General features: G+C 40.7%; 2 protein-coding genes across 2 annotated transcripts; one reads left to right on the forward strand and one right to left on the reverse strand.

The window, feature by feature from the left end:
- The first annotated feature begins 562 nt into the window (after positions 1-562).
- LOC143879243 (Sucrase/ferredoxin-like family protein) lies at positions 563-11,760 on the forward strand. The gene is made up of 5 exons (XM_077381515.1): positions 563-1,056; positions 7,423-7,508; positions 7,665-7,970; positions 8,162-8,245; positions 11,146-11,760. Exons 1-5 carry the CDS (start codon positions 679-681, stop codon positions 11,579-11,581), a joined length of 1,290 nt encoding a protein of 429 aa, XP_077237630.1. The 5' UTR covers positions 563-678; the 3' UTR covers positions 11,582-11,760.
- A 7,687-nt stretch (positions 11,761-19,447) lies between these two features.
- LOC143878113 (uncharacterized) lies at positions 19,448-20,191 on the reverse strand. The gene is made up of 3 exons (XM_077380433.1): positions 19,916-20,191; positions 19,762-19,845; positions 19,448-19,678 (listed from the first exon to the last, which is right to left on the reverse strand). The coding sequence occupies exons 1-3, from the start codon at positions 20,189-20,191 to the stop codon at positions 19,475-19,477; spliced, it is 564 nt and encodes a 187-aa protein (XP_077236548.1). The 3' UTR covers positions 19,448-19,474.

Here is a 20,191-nt window from a genome sequence, read left to right on the forward strand (position 1 = left end):
GAGAAAGAGGAGAGATAAAGACACATTGGGTCGATTTCAGATATATGAGTCGATTTATCACTCCCCATCATTTATTGTACATTTACATTTTCAATGTACCTTAATTGTGTTCTACTGCTTTGTGGGAATTGTAATAACTTTTGACAGGTGGTTAAATAGACGAATGATAGATGCAAGATCCTCTTTATGCAAGGGTTGGAGAGGGGCCTGAATAGATCCACGTCATTTTAAAAGTCGGTTGATAAACTGAAATCGGTTGACCTGGATCTATTCAAGGGCCCTTCTCACGCCCTGGCATAAAGAGGGCCTTGCATCTATCATTCCTCGGTTAATTAATAAAAGACAGCGTGAGTTACTACAAGTATCAAGACGAGCCTGTTGATTGGAGACTGCGAGACCCAGTAAATATTACGACTAAAGCGAGTCATAGTAGCACTTCCATAATTACAAAGTAAAGAAAAAGAAAACAGCACAGAGGTTAAGTGGACTCACGACTCACGGCGCGCAACACGTGGCAATAGCCCTTTACTCAGTCCAGCGCACCCACTATGAAAATGGCAGGGCAGAGACCAAAGAGAGACTTCCAAAAGCATCGGAAATTAGGAAAATATAAAACAACCAAAACACACACACACACACTCTCTCTCTCTCGCTCTCTCTCTCAGTATCCAATCTGCAATGGCAAGCAATAGCAGTAGAGACGATCCTCTATCTTTTATAAACCCTAGTTCTTCCCCAATCCTCGTCTCAGATAACGATGGCTTCCTACTCGACCCCAATTCTCAGATCGGAAGTGCTTCTGGAAGCTTCCAGAACGATGGATTGCTCGCCGGCGGCGACAGCGGGAGCAACAGCGATGTAGAGTTTGGGTTCCTCCGGCCGGAATTCCGGCAGGGCCCTCTCGTCGGGACCGTACAGATCTATGATCGCCACGTGTTCCTCTGCTATAAAAACCCTCAGGTTTGGCCTGCGCACGTCGAGGCCGCAGAGTTTGATCGATTGCCTAGACTTTTATCTGCTGCTTTGTTGGCTCGGAAAGGAGAGATGAAGAAGACGGTAAGATCTCTTTCCTTTTTTCTTCTTTTAACATAAGATTTTAGGGTTTAGGGTGAGATTTGAATAAGAACTTTAAGACTTAGAAATCATATAGCTGATGGCTTATATAGAGGACTTAGTGTGTCTCATTTGCTGTAAATAACAATTAATTCCGAAGGTATACAATGAAGCCCTAAATCTAGGTCATAACTTAGTTATTTAACTTTTGAACTAGAACCCACGCAGGTAATACCTAATATTTATGGATTATTTTATTGGTAAAGTTTGGTTATCGTGGGGATTTTGGGCAATGCGATTTAGGGTTTCGTGATTTTTGGTGATTGTTTGTTCTTTTTTATGATTTGTTGGACTAGGTTTTGGGTTTTCTAGATGTTGCCATTTTTTTTCTCTGTCTTTGTTCATCCGTTTGTGAATATTGTTTTGGGGGTTTTGGGATTTGGGGTTCCAAGATTATTGGGATGATTAGAGGGACTAGGTTTTTGGGTTTTCAAGATGTTGATTTTTTTTTTGTCCGTCTTTGTTCATCCATTTGTGAAGATTGTTTTGGAGGTTTTGGGACTTGGAAGAAGATTTGTGGGTTTGGAGAATGTAAAGATAATTGGCGGAAATGGTGTTTGGTTTTTTTTATTTTGTTGATCATGTGGGTTGGATTGGAGGGAATTGATTTTTGAGTTTAAGATAACTAGATATGATTGATGTGTTTTGGTGTTTGGGGGAAATGGTGTTTGGATTTGATGTTGGGAGGAAATGGTGTTTGGATTTGATGTTGGGAGGAAATGGTATTTGTTGTCTTTGGGAAGAAGTCGTTTTGTGGTTTTGGATATTTTAATTATTCATTTGTTTGTTCGACACTCAGAGGATGAGGAGTTAGGGTTTGGAAGATATGTTGATCTTTTTGTGGTTTTTTTCATGTTTGGAATTAAAAGTGTCTGAGACTAAGTATTGTAGATGCTTCTGATCATCTAAGATGACTTTTTTCATATTTTAACAGATTCTCGGGGTTTGATGGTATTTAGTTGCTAGGTGTGTACGTAACTCCATTCATTTGCAGTCGCAATTCCCTAATTTTCTAGAAAGAGCATGTGTGCTCTGCATACAAATTAATAATCACTGTCAAGCATATTGCAGGGTTTTAGTTCTTATCAAATCAGTTAAAGTTGATCAATAAACTGAAAATGTCAACATAGCTTTTGGGTGATGAACTTAGAGATAATTTGTCTCCATTCTTCATTAAGGGTATGTTTGGATGCGCAGCGTAGACTTGGAAAGTAGTGGAATAAGAAGTCAACATGGAGGAGACAAGCATTGGATTTGCCCGGGCTTTTGGTTGATGAACTTAGATATGATTTGTCTCCATTCTTCATTAAGGGTATGTTTGGATGTGCAGCATATACTTGGAGAGTAGTGGAATAAGAAGTCAACAAGGAGGAGACAAGCATTGGATTTGCCTGGAATTACCTTGGGGAGTGTTTGTTTGCACGAACTCTCAGCAACCATCGGAATTTTGAAGGAATTTCAGATGTAATTACTCTTTTAGTTGCCAATATTGCGATGAACTCCCATGAGACTCTTTGGCATGTTTCCTAGGTAATTATTGCATGTTTACTGAGGTGGCATTCATGTCCCCTCCTTCTACCTTTCAAACCTAATTCTACTAAAAGGGTAGAATTTTGGTTGAAAAATCTTGGGAATGGTCTCTTCTCTCTCCCCACTCTTTATATTGGTAATGACACCCCTACTTATTCCCCTACTCCCCGTGTCTATGCCGCGCAACCAAACACTACTTACTACTATTCTTTGAGGTAATTCCGGACAAATCCAATGCTTGTCTCCTCCCTGTTGACTTCTTATTCCACTACACTTTGAGCCTATGCCACGCATCCGAACATAGAGTTGGATAATCGTGGTAAGTAGTGTTTGGTTGCGCACCTCCTCCACTTTCCATCTCGATTCCAAGGCAACTTCCTAGTTCTATCCCGTGCTTTCAGAGGCAGCTCCAGCAGATCTTCAATAGAAGGAAAAGGCAGGATAAATAAAGTAGTGTTCAAAGGCTGGTTGAACTGCATTGGTTGATCCTAAGGCGTTTGAAAACTCTTAATCATTTAAAGTCTGTCGTCAACCTGCCTACCACTTAAGAGTGAGCAAACTTCCCCTCGTTGGGGAATAAGTAGGGGGTGTCATTACCACGAGAGAAAGAGAGAGAGAGAGAGAGAGAGAGAGAGAGAGAGAGAGAGAGAGAGAGAGAGAGAGAAGCACCATTCCCAAGTTTTTTCAAGCAAAATTCCACCTTTTTTAGAGGAATTGGGTTTGAAAGCTATAAGTAGGGGACAAGAAATCCACCTCAGCGGGCATGCAATAATTACTTAGGAAACATGCAAAGGAGTCTTCTTGGATTTTGTTTTATAAATGGCAACCAAACAAGGAATGATATATGAAATTCCTTCAAAATCCCGACGGCTTCCGAAATTTAGGGCAACCAAACACAGCCTAAAGCAGTTTGCGGCTTATGACATCGGTGTGTTTGATTGTTAGAAGTTATCTTGATTAATTCCTTTTTTAATGTGTAATCTAATATTTTTTCTATTGAGCCTATTTGTCATGGGGAATTTTGTGTCTAGGGACAGCTACCCTTGTGAAAATCAATTGCCGGTAAGTGTTGCATTTATAACGCACTAGTCAGGTTTCCATCTGCCAGTTCTACTTTTAAGATAAAGGAAACAAGCGGGTAGAGAAGGGCCATCATTGGGCAGGAGGAGTTGAGATCACTATTTTAAAACGTGGATGTGGGTCAAAATGCGGTCAAAGAAAATCCTAGTCAACTTGGCACGATGTAGTCGAGTAATCGATTGACGCGGCTGAGCACTCTGTTGACAAGGTCATAACTCGGGAGAGTCAAATGAGTTTTTATTGACCTTGTAGGGCCAAACGCGAAACACGGTGGCAGAATGCGGAACACGGCCAAGGGAAAACGGAGTCGACACTGGGGAGTCCACGATGACGCGGGGGAGTTTTAGAACTGTGGTTGAGATTGAACTCTCCCTTCTTTCTTTTTCGGGCATTGAACTTTCAACTCACAACTAAGATTTCAAAATCCTTGGTAGGGAGAGCAAATCAAACCCTTCCCCCCCTTTCTCCTCTCGTTTGGAGATTGCTTTTCTCTTTTTCACCCTATCCTTCCCTTCCCTTTTCCAAAACCTAGAAACCCTCCCCCTTTCTCTTCCTTCCGTTTCACCTCATTGCACCAGTAGTTGTCAATCAGTCCAGGGTTATTTAAGGATTTATGTAACTGAGAGAATTTTTTTTTTTTTGAAATGATTATATATATAAGAAGACGGGCCGAGATGGACCATCAGAGATACAAAGAAAAACATAAATAAACAAAAAACAGAACTGTAGACAGAAGGACAACACGCTCATCTCACGGAGGAAAGAAATCAAACCACTCCAAACCCTCTTTGAGAACACCAGATCTAGCGAGTGAATCCGCCTCCCCATTTGCTTCGCGCCTAACATGCTTACAAACCAGAGATGATTCTGCAATAAGATCGTGAATTTCCTCCACTAAACTTAAAAATCTCCACGGGGGATCCACTCTCCCCGAAAACCAACCGATTACATTTGAAGAGTCTCCTTCCACAATTGCCCTGTCATAAGAATCAACATTTAAACGCTTTATCCCCTGATATGCCGCCCTTACTTCCGCTTCAGACGAATCAGATATTCCAATGGGACCTGCAAAAGCCCACAAAACTCCCCCTCGGGAATCCCTACAAAGCCCTCCGATCCCAGCTGGACCCGGATTCCCAAGAGAGGACCCATCAAAATTTAATTTAATATAACCTTCTGAAGGGGCTTCCCATTTCAGACTTCTCTTCTCTCTTCGCAACCCTTCAGAGCACACAAAGATCCAACCCTCCCAAAGGTCGAAAGCTGAGACGAATTTAAACAAAGGGATGCTTTTTACCCAAAAAAATAACTAACGCTATTAGTTTGTTATATAACCAATACACTGACTTTGCCGTTCGAAGACTCTCGAGTTTCGTTCTTTCCAAATGACCCACCACAATGCTATCAAGCATAACCTCCAGAGCACCTTACCTTTTTTCTTCCAAGGCACAAACTCCCAACTCGAAAATATGTCAGGTAAGGATTTGGGGAAGACCCAACATATGCCAAACTTGACCAATATCAAATTCCAAATTGCCCTTGATACTTTGCAGTGAATGAAGAGGTGATCTATCGATTCCCCATCCTCCATACAAAGCGAGCAATAATTCACCAGGCACATACCCCGTTTTCTTAAAAAATCAATGGTCTGAATCCTCCCGTTACACACTGCCCAGCTGAAAAAAGCGACCGATGGGGGACCCATAAACCTCCAAACAACAGCGAAATTAGATGATCCACAAACAGGCATTAAATGAAAATAAAAGGACTTAACGGAAAATAGGCCAGAGGAGTTCCATATCCAGATCCGTTTGTCCACCCCACTTCTTTTGATATAACACCCCTCAATGAGCTGAAGCAATCGAGAGATGTCCGGCAATTCTCGATCAAAAAAATTTCTTCTGAAACAGGGGGGCCAAACCACCTTATTGTGAATTCTCACGAAGCACTCAGAGACCATCACTTCTTTTGCTGTTTATTATTTCATAATTTTCTTGTGATCCTGTGATCCTCCTAATTTTTATTATTTCGTAACTGAGAGAATTATATAACTCATGTCCTGTGATCCTCCTAATTTTCTTGCATTTGACCAACTATTTTGCTGTTTATTATTTCATCCTCTGAGTGTCCCATATTGCCCTCTCTTTTTCTTCAGTTTACTTTTACTAGAATTTGTGTTGAAACTTGGAAGTAAGAACCATATATTGAAATGAGGGTTTCTAGGAAAACGGGATCCCGTGCTGGTAAAAAGCACGGGGTACTCTATCGTGACACATGCGCAAAAAACAAAAAAAACAGCACATATATCCCAACAAATCCACAAAATCTCGTTAAAACTGCCAAATCGATCGGTAAGTGTCTCCCCTTCTTTATTTTCAGCACTGGATCCCTTTTTAGAAGTGTTTTGGAATTTTCTATACTATATTTCACGTTTTGTTGGTTTTCCACCAATAATTGGTGCCCAATAATGAATAATTTTGGATCTCTTTTGTTTGTTTTCTTATTTTAATCACATTTTCTGTTATCAAAAGAATAGTTTGACCAACTATTTGCTGTTTATTATTTCTTTTTTTCTTTAGTTCTGTTTGCATGGACAAGAAAATAAATCTATTAATCTAGAAAATAATTTTTATGTCAAGATAACCATGAACTTATCAAAAAATATAACTACCTTTTTTCAATAAAATCCGGCACGAATAATTTTGATGTTTCATCATGCATTATTTTTTTTCTTATGGGTGTTCTAATTATTTTGTGCCAATCTGATTTCAGAATAAATGTGGAGAATTTATTCAAATGAGTTGACTTAATATAACTTAGAAATCTCTATCTTGTGAGAAATGTGAACCATTCCAAATGCCTTTCGCCAGTTAACCTAGCTATTCAAAGACCTTGTGAATTTTGAGTCTCGTAAAAGTACTTGTCTATCCTCCACGGGTTAGTTCCCATCCTTTGAATGACATCGAGTGAGTGATCCTCAATGATTATGAGCGTTCACTGGAAGGATCTTCTTTCCACTATATTTTGACGATGACGGGTCAAGCCCCTTTGGATGATTGTTGTATGTTCTAAGATTCTCTGATTTTGTTCCAACAGCAGACTGGAATAATACATACGACTGAGGCCCAAAGGCTTGTGGCCACTTAACCAATCTAATGAATGAATACATAAAATTAAAGTATAGCTTATCCTACCTAAATGCTTGTGGCCATCTGATAATTGTTATTAACTGTCTGTCTGTGGAATACTACAGAAGGTGGGCCTTGGTTTCAATGAATTATTATTATTATTTTTTTGGTTGGTTTCAATGAATGATATTTAATGTTTTGTTCGATTTCTCTTGTTTTTTCTTTCATATTCCAAATATCTGCAGTGTGTTGGTTCTATCTAAGCAAAAAATGTTATTTAACTAAATGGAAGAATTCTTGTACAGATCTTGACAGTTTCTTATATAGTTTCTCATTTTGTTGATTTCGAGAAAATCTTTAGTTATTCAATAAAGTTTCGAATCCCGTAGTGATACTTCCGTGTTACTCAATACAAAGATAAAGTGAGGCATTTTCAGGAGACATACAGTTTGGCCATCCTGGATAAAACTAGATCTCAATTAGTGTCATACATATGTTTTGCATAATCTGAATGTGTCCAGACTGTCTTGGCCGGTGCTTGACTTCTCATTACATTTTCCGTTTTTGAAAGACCCGTTTAACCATATGCGAGGGACATGATGGAACCGAGACATCAAATGGAGATGTATTGATCTTTCCAGACATGATTAGATACAGGTCAGATGACAAGCTAAGATTTGTGCACTCTTTGGTAGTTTGGTTGTTGTTGTTGCATTGAACTCTTTAAGATTGTTTTTCTTTCAACTGATTTGTGTAACATTTTTCTTTCGACTGATTTGTGTAACATATTGCATAATTTGTGCAATGGCGCAGGCGACTGACACATTTTGATGTTGACACTTTTGTCGAAGAAGTGCTTGTGAAGGACACTGAATGGCTTCCAGGGACACCTGAAATACTAAAGGGTTCTTATGTTTTTGTTTGTTCTCATGGAAGCCGAGATCGGAAATGTGGTGTTTGTGGACCTGTTCTGGTTACAAAATTCAAAGAAGAGATAGATGCACGTGGCCTTCAAGGTCAAGTGTCTGTTAGTCCCTGCTCACATATTGGGGGCCACAAATATGCTGGGAATGTCATCATTTTTAGTCCAATTATCGATGGAGAAGTGGCAGGTCATTGGTAATTTGGAAACTATCTATCGTTTGATTTTGAGTAATAATGAATGTCATTACTATGACTTATTTGTGCTTTCTTCTCATATTACTTGATTTTACTATTGGGGGGGATTTTTTCCCATAAAAAGGTACTCTTTCAAGTTTCTCCAAGTAAAATAAATGGTTAATTAGGTCATTTGGTGCTTGTTTTCATAGGTACGGTTATGTTTCCCCGGATGATGTCCCTATTTTGCTCGAACAGCATGTTGGGAAAGGAGAAATTGTAGACCGATTGTGGAGGTACTGTTTTCCTCTCCAATTGACTGTTCTTGTCTTCAGATCTTTGAATGTTAATGATCCGTTTTTCGGTTTCTTTTCTTTATTGAAGGTATATTTTTTTTGCAAGAAAGTTTTAACAAGAAATATTCATCTGTTTATAGATACTTTTTTCCGTAATAGGGACACAGTGCAGTATCTCAAAGTCAGTTGTAATTTTTGACCCAGTAAATATAGGGACAGTACATTTAGTACTCAAATTGAGATCTGGAATCTATGCCGTGTGCTTGATTTTCTTAGCGGGTAAGGTTTGCACTTTGCAGATCACATTTGACCATCAGGAGCAAGCTACTCTGATTAGATGACACGACCAAATCGACCTATTTTTGAGGCTTGATATGTTGATGTTTAAAGTGGTACTTCTATCTCTTCTGGAGTTATTCTTAGGTTAGATAATGTTTAGTTGAATGGGGTATCTTTGTATCTCCGCTGGTTGATCCCCAAGAGAGATTTCAACTCTCAAATTTTAATGGGTTCAAGTTTAGGATCTTGTATCTTAAAGGAGTTGTCCTAATGAGTATATGGTTCACCAGTTCTCATCGAGGGGTGAGCATTCTACGAAGTAATGCATCCCTCGATCATACTGCATGTGGGGAAAGGAAGAGGTTTCCAAAATCTTTTAAAGGAAATCAACTTGCTACAAACCCAGAGATTTAAATGGAGGTAATTCTTTCTTTATGTCCTATTGTAAGGACTAAGAGGTGCCTCAGATTGGCATGATTCAAAGAAAACACAGAAATGCAATTGATTACTCACTGGTTTGTTTTGCTTGTTAGTGAAACTTCATTCTGTACCCCATGCCTCATGAAACTCTTTTCTTTGCCAACAGTGTTTGGAGACTCAACTTTCTATGAGTTGGGTTTTTCCCAGCCACTCACTTTTTACTTGACTCAGCTGAACACTTCAGAAGTTTGTCCAAAGTTCTAGAACTTGGTTGTGTGCTTGAAAGACTTGCCCAAGACTCAGGACAAGTCAACTCATGAGCCTACCTGGTTGAGATGGCTCAAGACAGGTGGAATTCGAGTCCCCAGAACTTCTTTAACTGGCCCTTCTCAACCTGGTATCAAGCTACGCACGCTCAGTGATCACCTACGTAATATGCGAACGAGTGAAGTGAGGGCCCTCTGGAGAGAGGGACCGAACGCAACGACTCAACCGCTGCTAAGGGGCCACTCCGGAGTCAGAAAACAATCCCTCTCCTATCCCTGCTTGCGTAAAGGGAGGCTTTGCCGACCGCTCTTTTAACGAACTAATGTCACCTAAACATCTAAGAGGTTAGTTTCATTCGGTCCCTACGATTAGGGACCGAACGAAACGCCTCAAACAGCGCATTTTCAGCTCTTTAACCCCTGCTTCTCCTTTTAGCGAACTAATCCTCTCAAAGGTTAGTGAAGTGAGGGAACGTACTCATAGCTCTCCCCCTGAAGCCCAAAAAGCGTAGGGGGGAGAGCATAGAGGGAGTGAGCGAACGTAATATTGAGCTTTCCAGAGCTTGTTTCCAATTTTTTCTGCAATTTGGCGCTATAACTTGAGTCTTTGCTTCTAGTTGCAGACAGTAACTTGATTCTTTGCTCTAGCAAGAGATGATGTCTTCCTGGAGGAGTTGGCGCTATTTGATTCTCTTCAACCCTAATGTTTTGTTGCTAGCTTGTTCTTGTTTCTTTTTTCTCCTTTGTTTTTCTCATCTTTTTCTTGTATCTTGACCATCTCGGTCTTCTTTTAGTGAAATTGGGAATCATTCAAAAACAAGTTGAAGACAGTAACTGCCTTCTTTTCCTCAAGTACCCAGGTGGTTCCATTAAGCATGTTGGTGTTTTTTAGTTTTGGAAACCTTCTAGGATTGGTCTGTTCAAAGCTCCTCCTTTTTAGTCTCAATATTGCAAAACTTTGTTAGGCGTCCGTGGGTGGTCCCCCCCCCCCAACCCACCCCGCCACCCACCCACCCACACACACACATTTTTATAGGTAATAATGAAATTTGAAGCCCTGACCTGACCTGATCTCACATCAATTCTTTACATGAGGACATCACAACTAGGGCAAAACTCAACTTTGATGCAATTGGCACTTCACCTTGCCATGTGATGAATTTTCTCCGGCTTTCCTTTCCACCGGCGATTAGCATGTCATAGTGCCATTTGTTGGTGGCATAGGTATGGTAGGTACTGGAATTTCTATAAATTGGGTAATTTTTCTGCCCCCATTTGGTAGGTCCGCTTCGGATATTATGTGGTTAACATGTCTTTGTGTCTAACTGTGTAGTCTGTCTGTAACTCTTTGCAGCCTGCCTTTACTTTTTTGTTTTTGTTCTGTGTTTTTTTGAAGCATGCATATCATTTCTACTGGTTCTATTCAATGCTCTGAAACCAATCGATTGCAAATTTGTAAGGGGGCTGGATATGATTGAATTATAAACCATATTACTTTTAATTTTGGAAGTCCTTACAAATATTGAAGAGTAGTAAAAAATTTGGGAAAAAAAAGGTTGAAATGCCCAGATTGAGCATAATCATCTCACATCAAAATTTTAATCAACGTAGGATCCATAACATTTATTCTTAGCAATGATTCAGAATGGGAGAGAAGCAAATAATAGTATGCTAATTGCAATTACATGTCCTCATCTTTCCATCCATGGGATAAAACCAATTTAAAGCTATACAATTCATGTCTGTCATCCTATTTTTGACTGAACCAGAAGATCCATCTATGGATTTTTGTTAAATGTGGGATTCAAATATAATTGTGAATCCTTTTTCATTGTCTTGAGTAGTTGTGAATCATTTTTCATAACGTCTCAGCCGAATTATGGATTCTCCAGTGAAAATTCATAGGATCTGACAACACTTTCTATTTATGCACAGGGGTCAGATGGGTTTGTCAGAAGAGGCCCAGAAAAAAACTCAGGAGCTTAGGCTCCAACAAAATGGTGAAACTGGTGTGGAGAAAACTGTGAAAGAATCCTACCAACCAGTTGACAAGATTGTGGCAGAAAATGGTATCCAGACCGATGCCGTTGGATGCTGCCACGGCAGCGGAAACTCTTATTGTTGCCAAAACCCATTGCCAGAGGAAAAAATAGAAAAGAATCATATCCTTAATGGGGAGGGGAAAATCACAGGGAAGAAAAGCAAGGATGAAAGTATGATCAGTAGCAAAGGTGTTACCACACGCAAAAGCTGCACTATGCCAACATGGTTAGAGAGCTGGGAACGCGAAGATACATATGCCGCCCTTGCTGTTGTTGCGGCCGGCATGTCCGTTGCCATTGCTTATAGATGCTATATGCAGTTGAGATGAGAGGTCAGACATCTGCACATGACTTTAGATGCTGTACTAGGTAATTTTAGAAGTTGGTACTGGTTGTGATTATTTTGTTCTCTGTCTGAAAGATATAGGATCATGTATTCAGATGGTTGAATTGCAGTGTATTGTAATGATCTATAGAACTCCTTCGACAGAAGGAAGCAAGGTAGGAATTTGAAAAAAGAAAAAAAAAAAAAACAAAAAAAAAAACCATTAACTATTTGAAATGTTTAAACTTCACATTCGTCCCAACCCAATGGATAAAATGGGGAAATGATACTGTGAGATTCACTTGTATTAAGAGTTCCCTTGTGATGCAGTGATTGGGTCCTTTGACATGGTATTAGCATCCTGATTGAACATGCCTAACCATTTGACTGGGGCACTTAGAAAAGAAATTGATTGGCGAAAACACTCTATTCATCTAACAATCTGTTTGTTGGCCATTGATCGAATGGTTAGGATCTGTTTATTGCGGTTCATGACATCTTCATGGTGGGGTCTACTTGGTGAATGGTTTGGATCATGCTAGCAGCATTTGAGTGTGCCCAATCACGGCAACTTTCATACCATCATCCGCATTTGAAGTGCTCGGTGATTTTAAGTGTTGCACATCTCCCTCTCCTTGAACCCAAGAAAAAGATTTCCCTACTCCCATAGAGAGGGAGAGAAATGGAAGAATATCCAGAATTCTCTCTCCCCTCTCTAGGAGTTGGTCTTGGCAATCTTTTTCTTGTGTATTAGTAGGAGAGGGAGATATGGCCAGGCTTCAATTTTACTAAATGCGAACAGGGATATTGGAAATAAGATCTGGGGACGAACAGGTTAAAAACCCATGGTCCAATCTGAAAGGAAGAGGGCCTTAATTTTGGGCCAATAATCGGTTGGGGCCCACACCATCTGTTGTGATCGATTTGGATTCTGCAAATTGATTTTGAATCCAATAATCAGTTTGGATGCAAAATCAATTCTTAAAATCCACGGCGAGCAGGCCTATATTTTTCTTAGAATAATGTAATTCATCAAGGCTAGTAACTAAACTCAACCCTAACTCATCTATCCATCGTTCTCCTTCTATCCTCCTTACCGTTTTCACTACTCAATTTTCCAATGACTTGGACTTTTGAGCCATTGAGTTGAGGTTTGCGTTTTCTCCTGCTTTATGACTTTAATACTAGTTTTCATATCTTCAATGCATATTTTTATGAGAAAATGACCAAAAAAAAGGCCTTTATTATGATAATGACGTGTCCAGAGGGGAGATTTGAAAATGACTAATATTGAGTGACTTTGACGAGAATACCCTTCCTTACATACGTTTTTCTTCTCTCTCCCTCTCCCTCTCTCTCTCTCCCTCTCTCTCCCCTATCAAATCAACTGAGAACTATGATGATTACTTTCAGCTGTTGAAAATTACAATTTCAGAAAAGCAAAGCACTTTACCCACCCACCTCTCTCTCCCTCTCCGGCGGTCTTCTCCGGCGGTCTTCTCGCCGGTCTTCTCTACCTCTCTCGCCGGTCCTCTCTCTCCCCGCCACCGGCACAAAAGAGGCTGGTACCCCTCTGACTGTGAGTTTATTTTTTTGAGATGGGTTTTTTTTTTTCGGAAATGGCCTCACCGTGACTTTCTCCTTCTCTTTTGTCAAAGATCAATAGGTAAAACCCAATAGAGTTTTGGAAAAAATGGTTTAAATCAATATTTGTGAAAAATCGTTTTTTAAAAACCCTTAATATATTTTCTCATTTTTCAAAGATCAATGGTTTAAGAGATGGTTTAAAGCAATAGTTTGTCAGAAGTATATTTTGAAACCCATAATCTGCATGGTTTAAACCACAATTTTGTAGAAAATCAATTGGAAAATTCGTAATTTCTGCAAAATCAATGGTTTAAACCTACAGTTTGTAAAAAGTTGAGATATCATTGGTTTAAACACCTAATATTTTACAACTCAGTTGAGAAAACAGCTAATTTTTGAAATAATTTGTCACAGATTATTTGAACAATCAATTGTTTAAACCAATAATGTGTGAGATATCATTGGTTTAAACCACTAATATTTTATAACACAGTTGAGAAAACCTCTAAATTTTCAAATATCAATGGTTTAAATCAATAATTTCTCACAGATTATTGCTTTACAACCCTAAAGTTTGAACAATCAATTGTTTAAACCAATAATGTGTGAGATATCATTGGTTTAAACCACTAATATTTTATAACACAGTTGAGAAAACCTCTAAATTTTCAAATATCAATGGTTTAAATCAATAATTTCTCACAGATTGTTGGTTTACAACCCTAAAATTTGAACAATCAATTGTTTAAACCAATAATGTGTGAGATATCATTCGTTTAAACCATTAATATTTTATAACTCAGTTGAGAAAACCTCTAAATTTTCAAATATCAATGGTTTAAATCAATAATTTCTCACAGATTATTGGTTTACAACCCTAAAGTTTGAACAATCAATTGTTTAAACCAATAATGTGTGGGATATCATTGGTTTACACGCCTAATAATTTAGAACTCAGTTGAGAAAACCCCTCATTTTTCAAATATGAATGGTTTAAATCAATAATTCCTCACACATTATTTGTTTACACCCCATTCCATTGCTTCCTTTGTAGGGGCATAAACCACCATTCGACTGGTTCACTCCAAAGTATCATTCTATTGCATTGCACCAATACTAACCTCCCTTCCATGAAAAGGTATGTAGTTCCCTTTCCATTCTCCTCTATTTCCATTTTTAGCACATTTAAATTGCATTAAACAACTTCTAATAAGTGTTTAATTTTGTCTTTACAGGAGAGAGGAACGAAGGGCTTCTTTTGTCTTACACATCGACGGCACTCTAAAGGATGTGCTATCATTTGAATACGTGGGCGGCAAGATGTTGCCTCTTATTGTTGGTCGGAGAGCAAAATATAGAGATTTTGAGAATCTAATTCATAGGAAAATTGGGACCAATAGAAGTGACGTTTCTCTATTTATAAAGTGTCGATATGTTTTCGACTCATCTCATATCATCTTATATGATATTCGAGATGACAACGACCTTGATCTAGTAATGATGCTCTTTGATAGTACGGTCATTAACACTGTGAGCCTATATGTAACTAAAGAGTTCAGATTCGGAGGGAACAATTCTCCGGAGCCTACGATTCCTTCCTCATTTGCAGAGGCTTCGAGGCCGAATATTAGTACTGTCCCCGTGGTTTCTGCATCACCGATTGTAACGGCCGTTGGTCGAAAAGAGAAAAGAACGCTTGGCGGTATTCATACCATACATCGGTAAATTATAGTATTGAACGTTGGGTGCGATTAATATTCATTCCTTTCATTGGATCATCAATTACTTTAACTTTAATTGGCTACCGATCTGCAGGTATGAAGTGGACTTGAATCAGGATTTTGAAGATCCCACTTTGAATGAGACCGGCGCGATTGAGACCGACTTTGAGAAAAGCCAACCAGGCATAAACGATTGGGACTTCTGTAGGGATTTTGGAGGTGATATTCATGATATTGATTTGGTTCGACCGAACGATGGCAGTAATGACGACGATGAAGAGGACTTCGGTTATGATGAAGACGACTTCGGTTATGATGAAGAGGAATTCCGTTATGATGAAGAGGACTTCGGTCACGATGATGAATTGGGTCATGAGGAGGAGGATGAACCTAGTAATTATGTAGGCGATGCTTTGGGAAATACCAATATAAGGCAGCCGATGGAAGCGGATGAAATGGTTGTAGGGGGTGATGAAGTAAATGTGATCGTGGGACCTGAGGATTTCACGGTCGGGGCAATCTTCCCAAATCTTAAAGTCTTTCAGAAGAAAGTCACAGAGTACGCAATCCGGCATCGGTTTGTGTTTGTCCCACAAGAGACAAATCCCACAAAGTACGGCGTTAGATGCAAGGATCGTACATGCCCATGGCGTATCACAGGGACCACTTATACATATTATGTTAAGGTAAAAACATTTATCCCTCAGCACACATGCTCAAGCACAATGAAAGGGAACGATCATCCCATGGCCACAGCAAAGTGGGCTGCTGAGTGCTCTCTAGCCTTATTCGAAAGCCCAGAAGATGTTAGGGCTCCTATGATAAGACGGTACATCAAGGCCCACTGGAGTATAACAATGTCTTATCGAAAAGCCCACATGGCAAAGATGATCATACAGGAAATTATGTGTGGGAATGCCGAAGCGTCATATCGCATCCTGCCTGCATATGCTGATGAGTTGGTAAGAAGGAATCCTGGCACAGTAGTGCAGTTGTGCCGAACTCGAGACCTGCGGCCAAGAGGGGATGATACATTTGGGCGTTTCTTTTGGTCATTTGGCCCTAGCATTAGTGCGTTCAATCGAACAGTTAGGCCCCTCGCCCTAATTGATGGGACCCATCTGCGGGGGAAGTACATGGGGACTCTACTAGCCGCAACTGCGATAGATGGCAACAATGGGTTATTCCCGCTGGCACTTGCAGTAGTCGAGGCCGAGACGTATGAAAGCTGGGTATGGTTTTTGCATTTGTTCCGTCAGAATTTCATTTCGGCAGGACGAGATGTCATCACGATTGGGTCTGACCGGATGAAGGGGTTGCCTAGAGCCGTAGCGGAAGCTCTCCCAGGGTCGTACCATTTCTATTGCATCCACCACCTCAGTGCCAACTTCCATGGAAAATTTAAGAGTGAAGATCTGCGGAAACTTTTTATGAATGCTGCATATTCCCTAAGGGAGGGTGTTTTTAAGGATGCGATGGAGAGTATTAAAACCATGAGTAAAAGTGCAGAGAAATGGATATCGGAGATTCCTAAACAAAATTGGGCCAGCTCTTATTTTGAAGGTTGTAGATATAACGTGCTGACAACTAACGCGGCTGAGAGCTTCAATGCACTTTTAAAGGGCGCAAGGGAGCTGCCTATTGCAGCACTTGTGGAACAGACAAGATGGAAACTATCTGACTTCTTTCAGTACCGTCAGAAGGCAGGTACGAAGTGGACGACTCGTTTGACCCCAAACGCGGAAGACTGGTTGGCCGAACAATGTATTCTAGCAGGTGCTTATATGGCGCACCAGTGTGGTTGGACCGTATATGAGGTGAAGTCCAAGTACCACGTTGATGAGGTGGACTTAGAAAAGAAAACATGTACGTGTCGTTTGTTTCAAACGATGGGAATGCCGTGCTCCCATGCAATAACAGCCATGGGACTGGACCAACGAGACCCATACAGTTACTGCGGGGAATGGTATCATGCCGATACGTATCGAAGGACTTACGATGGAGCAATTTATCCCACGTTAGACCGATCGCAATGGCCGGAGTGTACCCATCCTTTGCCGTTGGTATTGCCGCCAAAATCAAGACGACAGCCAGGCCGACCGAAAAAAGTGAGAACGGAGAGAGGGATGCAAAGAGGAGTGCACCATAAGTGCGGTATTTGCCGTCAAGTTGGACATAATAAGAGATCGTGCAAGAATCCGCCCATCGTAACTCCTCAACCAAACGTGGTCACAATCGGGCCTTCCGCAGCAATGGAAAATTGGTATGTAATTTTTGAACTTCTGTTTACTCTTATATTATGATCCTCAATACAATCCGTGCCCCATCTTGAAACTATTCTACTAAATTTGATTGCAGGCCCGTCCTATCCCGCCCGCCTCCGTTCTTTTAAGTAGGATTCTTTTGTTCTATTTTTCGGATCATTTGAATTGAAGGGACTTGGATTTCGTTGATAGAAACTGTTTGGAGGGTCGTCATCTAATGCTTTATCGAAAACTTCTGGTCTAAGGACCAATGAAGCACTGCGCAATTCAGAAGTTTGGATTCATCTGAAGATTATGAAGTTATATGGGAATGGCCTAGAATTATGTGTAGTCTATTTTTGAGAAATTTTACTGTTTGATACCCTATAATGTACAGCCTTCAATTTGTACGTACAAAATGGTTGATTAATGAAGTTTGCAACACAGGTTTAATTTTAGATGCTACTTTCATGCCATTTGCAAATGGGGGCAATTATGAATGCAAGTTTTGTTCTGCCTAAAATGGGTATCCTTGATCAAGCACACTCACTGTCAAAAAGTATAAAGCTATATAAAGCTCCAAAAATATCCAACCATCATATAGCAGCTGTAGAAATATAAAGCTCCAAAAATATCCAACCATCATATAGCAGCTGTAGAAATATAAAGCTAATACAGCCCAAAACATCCAGAAAGAGACTCACAATATAGCAAAGGAGTCGGACCAAAAAAATTGAGCCATCAGCAAATAACTGCATCCATCTACTGGTCTGGAGGAGGTGGTGGCGGATAAGAAGAGGAATTGCCCGGGTGCTTACTCGACGGACCACCGGTGAGGTACTGATAAAGGGTAGAGAACTGGGCGTCAACGTGAGTCGAGAGCGATTGGAAACGCGTAGACATCTCTGTGTCAACATGGGTAGTGAGCCGCTCAAACTGTGTGGTCATAGATCGCTCAAGGGCCTCCTGCATGGCTGCGAAACCCTGAGACAAATCCGAAGAGGCATAGGGCGCCGCAGGGGCCTCAGTGTCCGGAGCGTCCTCGTCTTCTTCTTCATCAGGGTCTACGGCAACTTCTTCATCAGGGTCAACGGCAACTTCTTGATTCGCAAGTGCCATGCGCCGGAAGGTCCGATCATCAAAAGAAGCGGTGGGAGTGTCGGTTGCCTCACTCTCCAGAGTGATACCGAAGTGGCGAAATACACAGGTAAGGAGCATGCCATACGGCAATGAGGCGCGATGTCGAGAAAGAGTCTGGAACATGAAGCGAAAGATGATGTATGGTAGACAAAGCCGGCGACCCTCAAGGATGCAATATATGATGTATGCCTCAAGGGGTCGGATGGCATCGGTCATGCCACCGCGTGGGGTGAAGTTGTTGAACATGAAGTTATGAAGCATTTTGGCCACGGGTATGAGGTGAGAAGTTTGCACAAGCATGTTGGGCCGATAGTGCTTCGTAATTCGGCCAAACACAGTGTCGTGATCAAGATCTGGGAGGGAATGGATTCCATTGCTTGGCCAAAAGTAATGGTCAAAGCCGTCGGAACTAATTGCGAGAATCTCAGCAAGTTGATGAATATTGAGTTTGATGGGGGTGTTCTTGACACGAGATTCAATTCCGAAGTAAGAGGGAGTGATAGTGAGATTGGTATAGAAAAGACGAACTAACCGAGGGTAGACAAGCTCGTTGAGATGAAGAAATTGGGTCCACCCAACGGCATCAAATCGCGCTTGAAGGTCGAAATGGTGGAGAACGTCGGGCTCAATGAATCGGCCGGTGAGGATGCCCCGATTAGCCAGTTTTGGCCATGTCTTCTTGGCTTGGGCGGAGGAGAAGTATGAATCGGAAATAAACTCAGTTTCCCGAAGCGGAGCTTTAGCCTTGGCTCTCTTTCTTGATGGTCCTTCATCGTCTCGGCCGCCGGAGGAACGGCCAAACTTAGGATTTTTCGTTCTAGGCATGGTTGGAAAATTAGGGTTTGAAGAGAAGGAAAGAAAAGAGAGAAAAAGAGGGATTTGAAGCCCTAAATGGAAGAATATGACGAAAGAAGGGGGGAGAAGGAAGAAAAACGGGTTGCATGTAGGATGGAGAGGAGAGATTGGGGAAAAGAAGAGGAAGGGACACCTAAAAGATGGAAAAATGAGAGAAAGATGAAAGGGTTTCAAGAAAAATGGTGTGGGTAGGGTTTAGGAGAGGAATGTAGGGTTTCGTAAGGAAGAAGAGGATCGAGGATGGAGGGAGTATGGATGGTGGATTTAGGGGAAAAAAAATAAAAAACAAAATGAGACACATGGTCTTCCTTCACTTCCCTATCAACATGTCTTTTTCTCCCTGTCCTCCCCTTAAAAGGTATGCTCCTCTGAAAAGTGGAAATGGAAAATTATTAACATATCACTCAGAGAATGTACTATATAGTAATTGAATATAGACTTAAAATTCAGTACCTTACGTAACATATCACTCAGAGACGCTATCGTTTCTTCCTCTAAAATCCGAATGTCTTGGAGGCATTCCTCAACTGTTGGGGCGGTCGCAGAAGCTTCTTTCTTATAAATGTATCAACAATACAGAAAATTTAGATAACTTGAATATAACGACCCTATGCAAGAAAGAGAGTCATTTTCGTTACCTCTCCCATCACAGTATCAGCCTCATCTGCCGTGAAAGATAGCAGGCCCTCTTCTCGAGGAAGAGGTAGTAGGCACCTCACAACCTGAAATCAAATAGTTAATCTCGGTTACAAGAAGTGAGTACTAGGGGAGTACAGACGCTCTAGGTCTTACCTGGGTCTTCTTTAGCCTCCCATCACGGATCTGTCTGATAAAGGCTGCATGGTCAGTCCGCCTTGTATCGATCCCTGTGATCCACTTTAATAGGCGTGGATGTGCATCTGGTGCTGAAGGTGCCCACAAGGTAGTATGCTCAAAGAGCCACACCTGGAATGAAGACAGACAGTCAACCTTTAGAGAAGAAAAAACCAAACTTACAAAAGAGTAATCATGTATATAATATATGTACTCTTCACCTGTAGCACAATAGCGCATCCGGTGATATATCAT

This window comes from Tasmannia lanceolata, unplaced genomic scaffold (genome assembly GCF_043159265.1).
Source record: "Tasmannia lanceolata isolate RefF3 unplaced genomic scaffold, GAP_Taslan_0.1 ptg000006l, whole genome shotgun sequence".
In the NCBI taxonomy this organism is placed as follows: Eukaryota; Viridiplantae; Streptophyta; class Magnoliopsida; order Canellales; family Winteraceae; genus Tasmannia; species Tasmannia lanceolata.

Excerpts from the sequence above, each read along its gene's own strand:
- LOC143878113 (XM_077380433.1), bottom strand. The coding sequence starts at position 20,191 with ATGATATATCACCGGATGCGCTATTGTGCTACAGGTGAAGAGTACATA. Across the intron at positions 19,846-19,915 it reads GGAGGCTAAAGAAGACCCAG|GTTGTGAGGTGCCTACTACC; the intron begins GTAAGACCTAGA and ends ATTTGATTTCAG. Across the intron at positions 19,679-19,761 it reads CTGATACTGTGATGGGAGAG|AAAGAAGCTTCTGCGACCGC; the intron begins GTAACGAAAATG and ends TACATTTATAAG.
- LOC143879243 (XM_077381515.1), top strand. The coding sequence starts at position 679 with ATGGCAAGCAATAGCAGTAGAGACGATCCTCTATCTTTTATAAACCCT. Across the intron at positions 7,509-7,664 it reads CCAGACATGATTAGATACAG|GCGACTGACACATTTTGATG; the intron begins GTCAGATGACAA and ends GCAATGGCGCAG. Across the intron at positions 7,971-8,161 it reads GGAGAAGTGGCAGGTCATTG|GTACGGTTATGTTTCCCCGG; the intron begins GTAATTTGGAAA and ends TTGTTTTCATAG.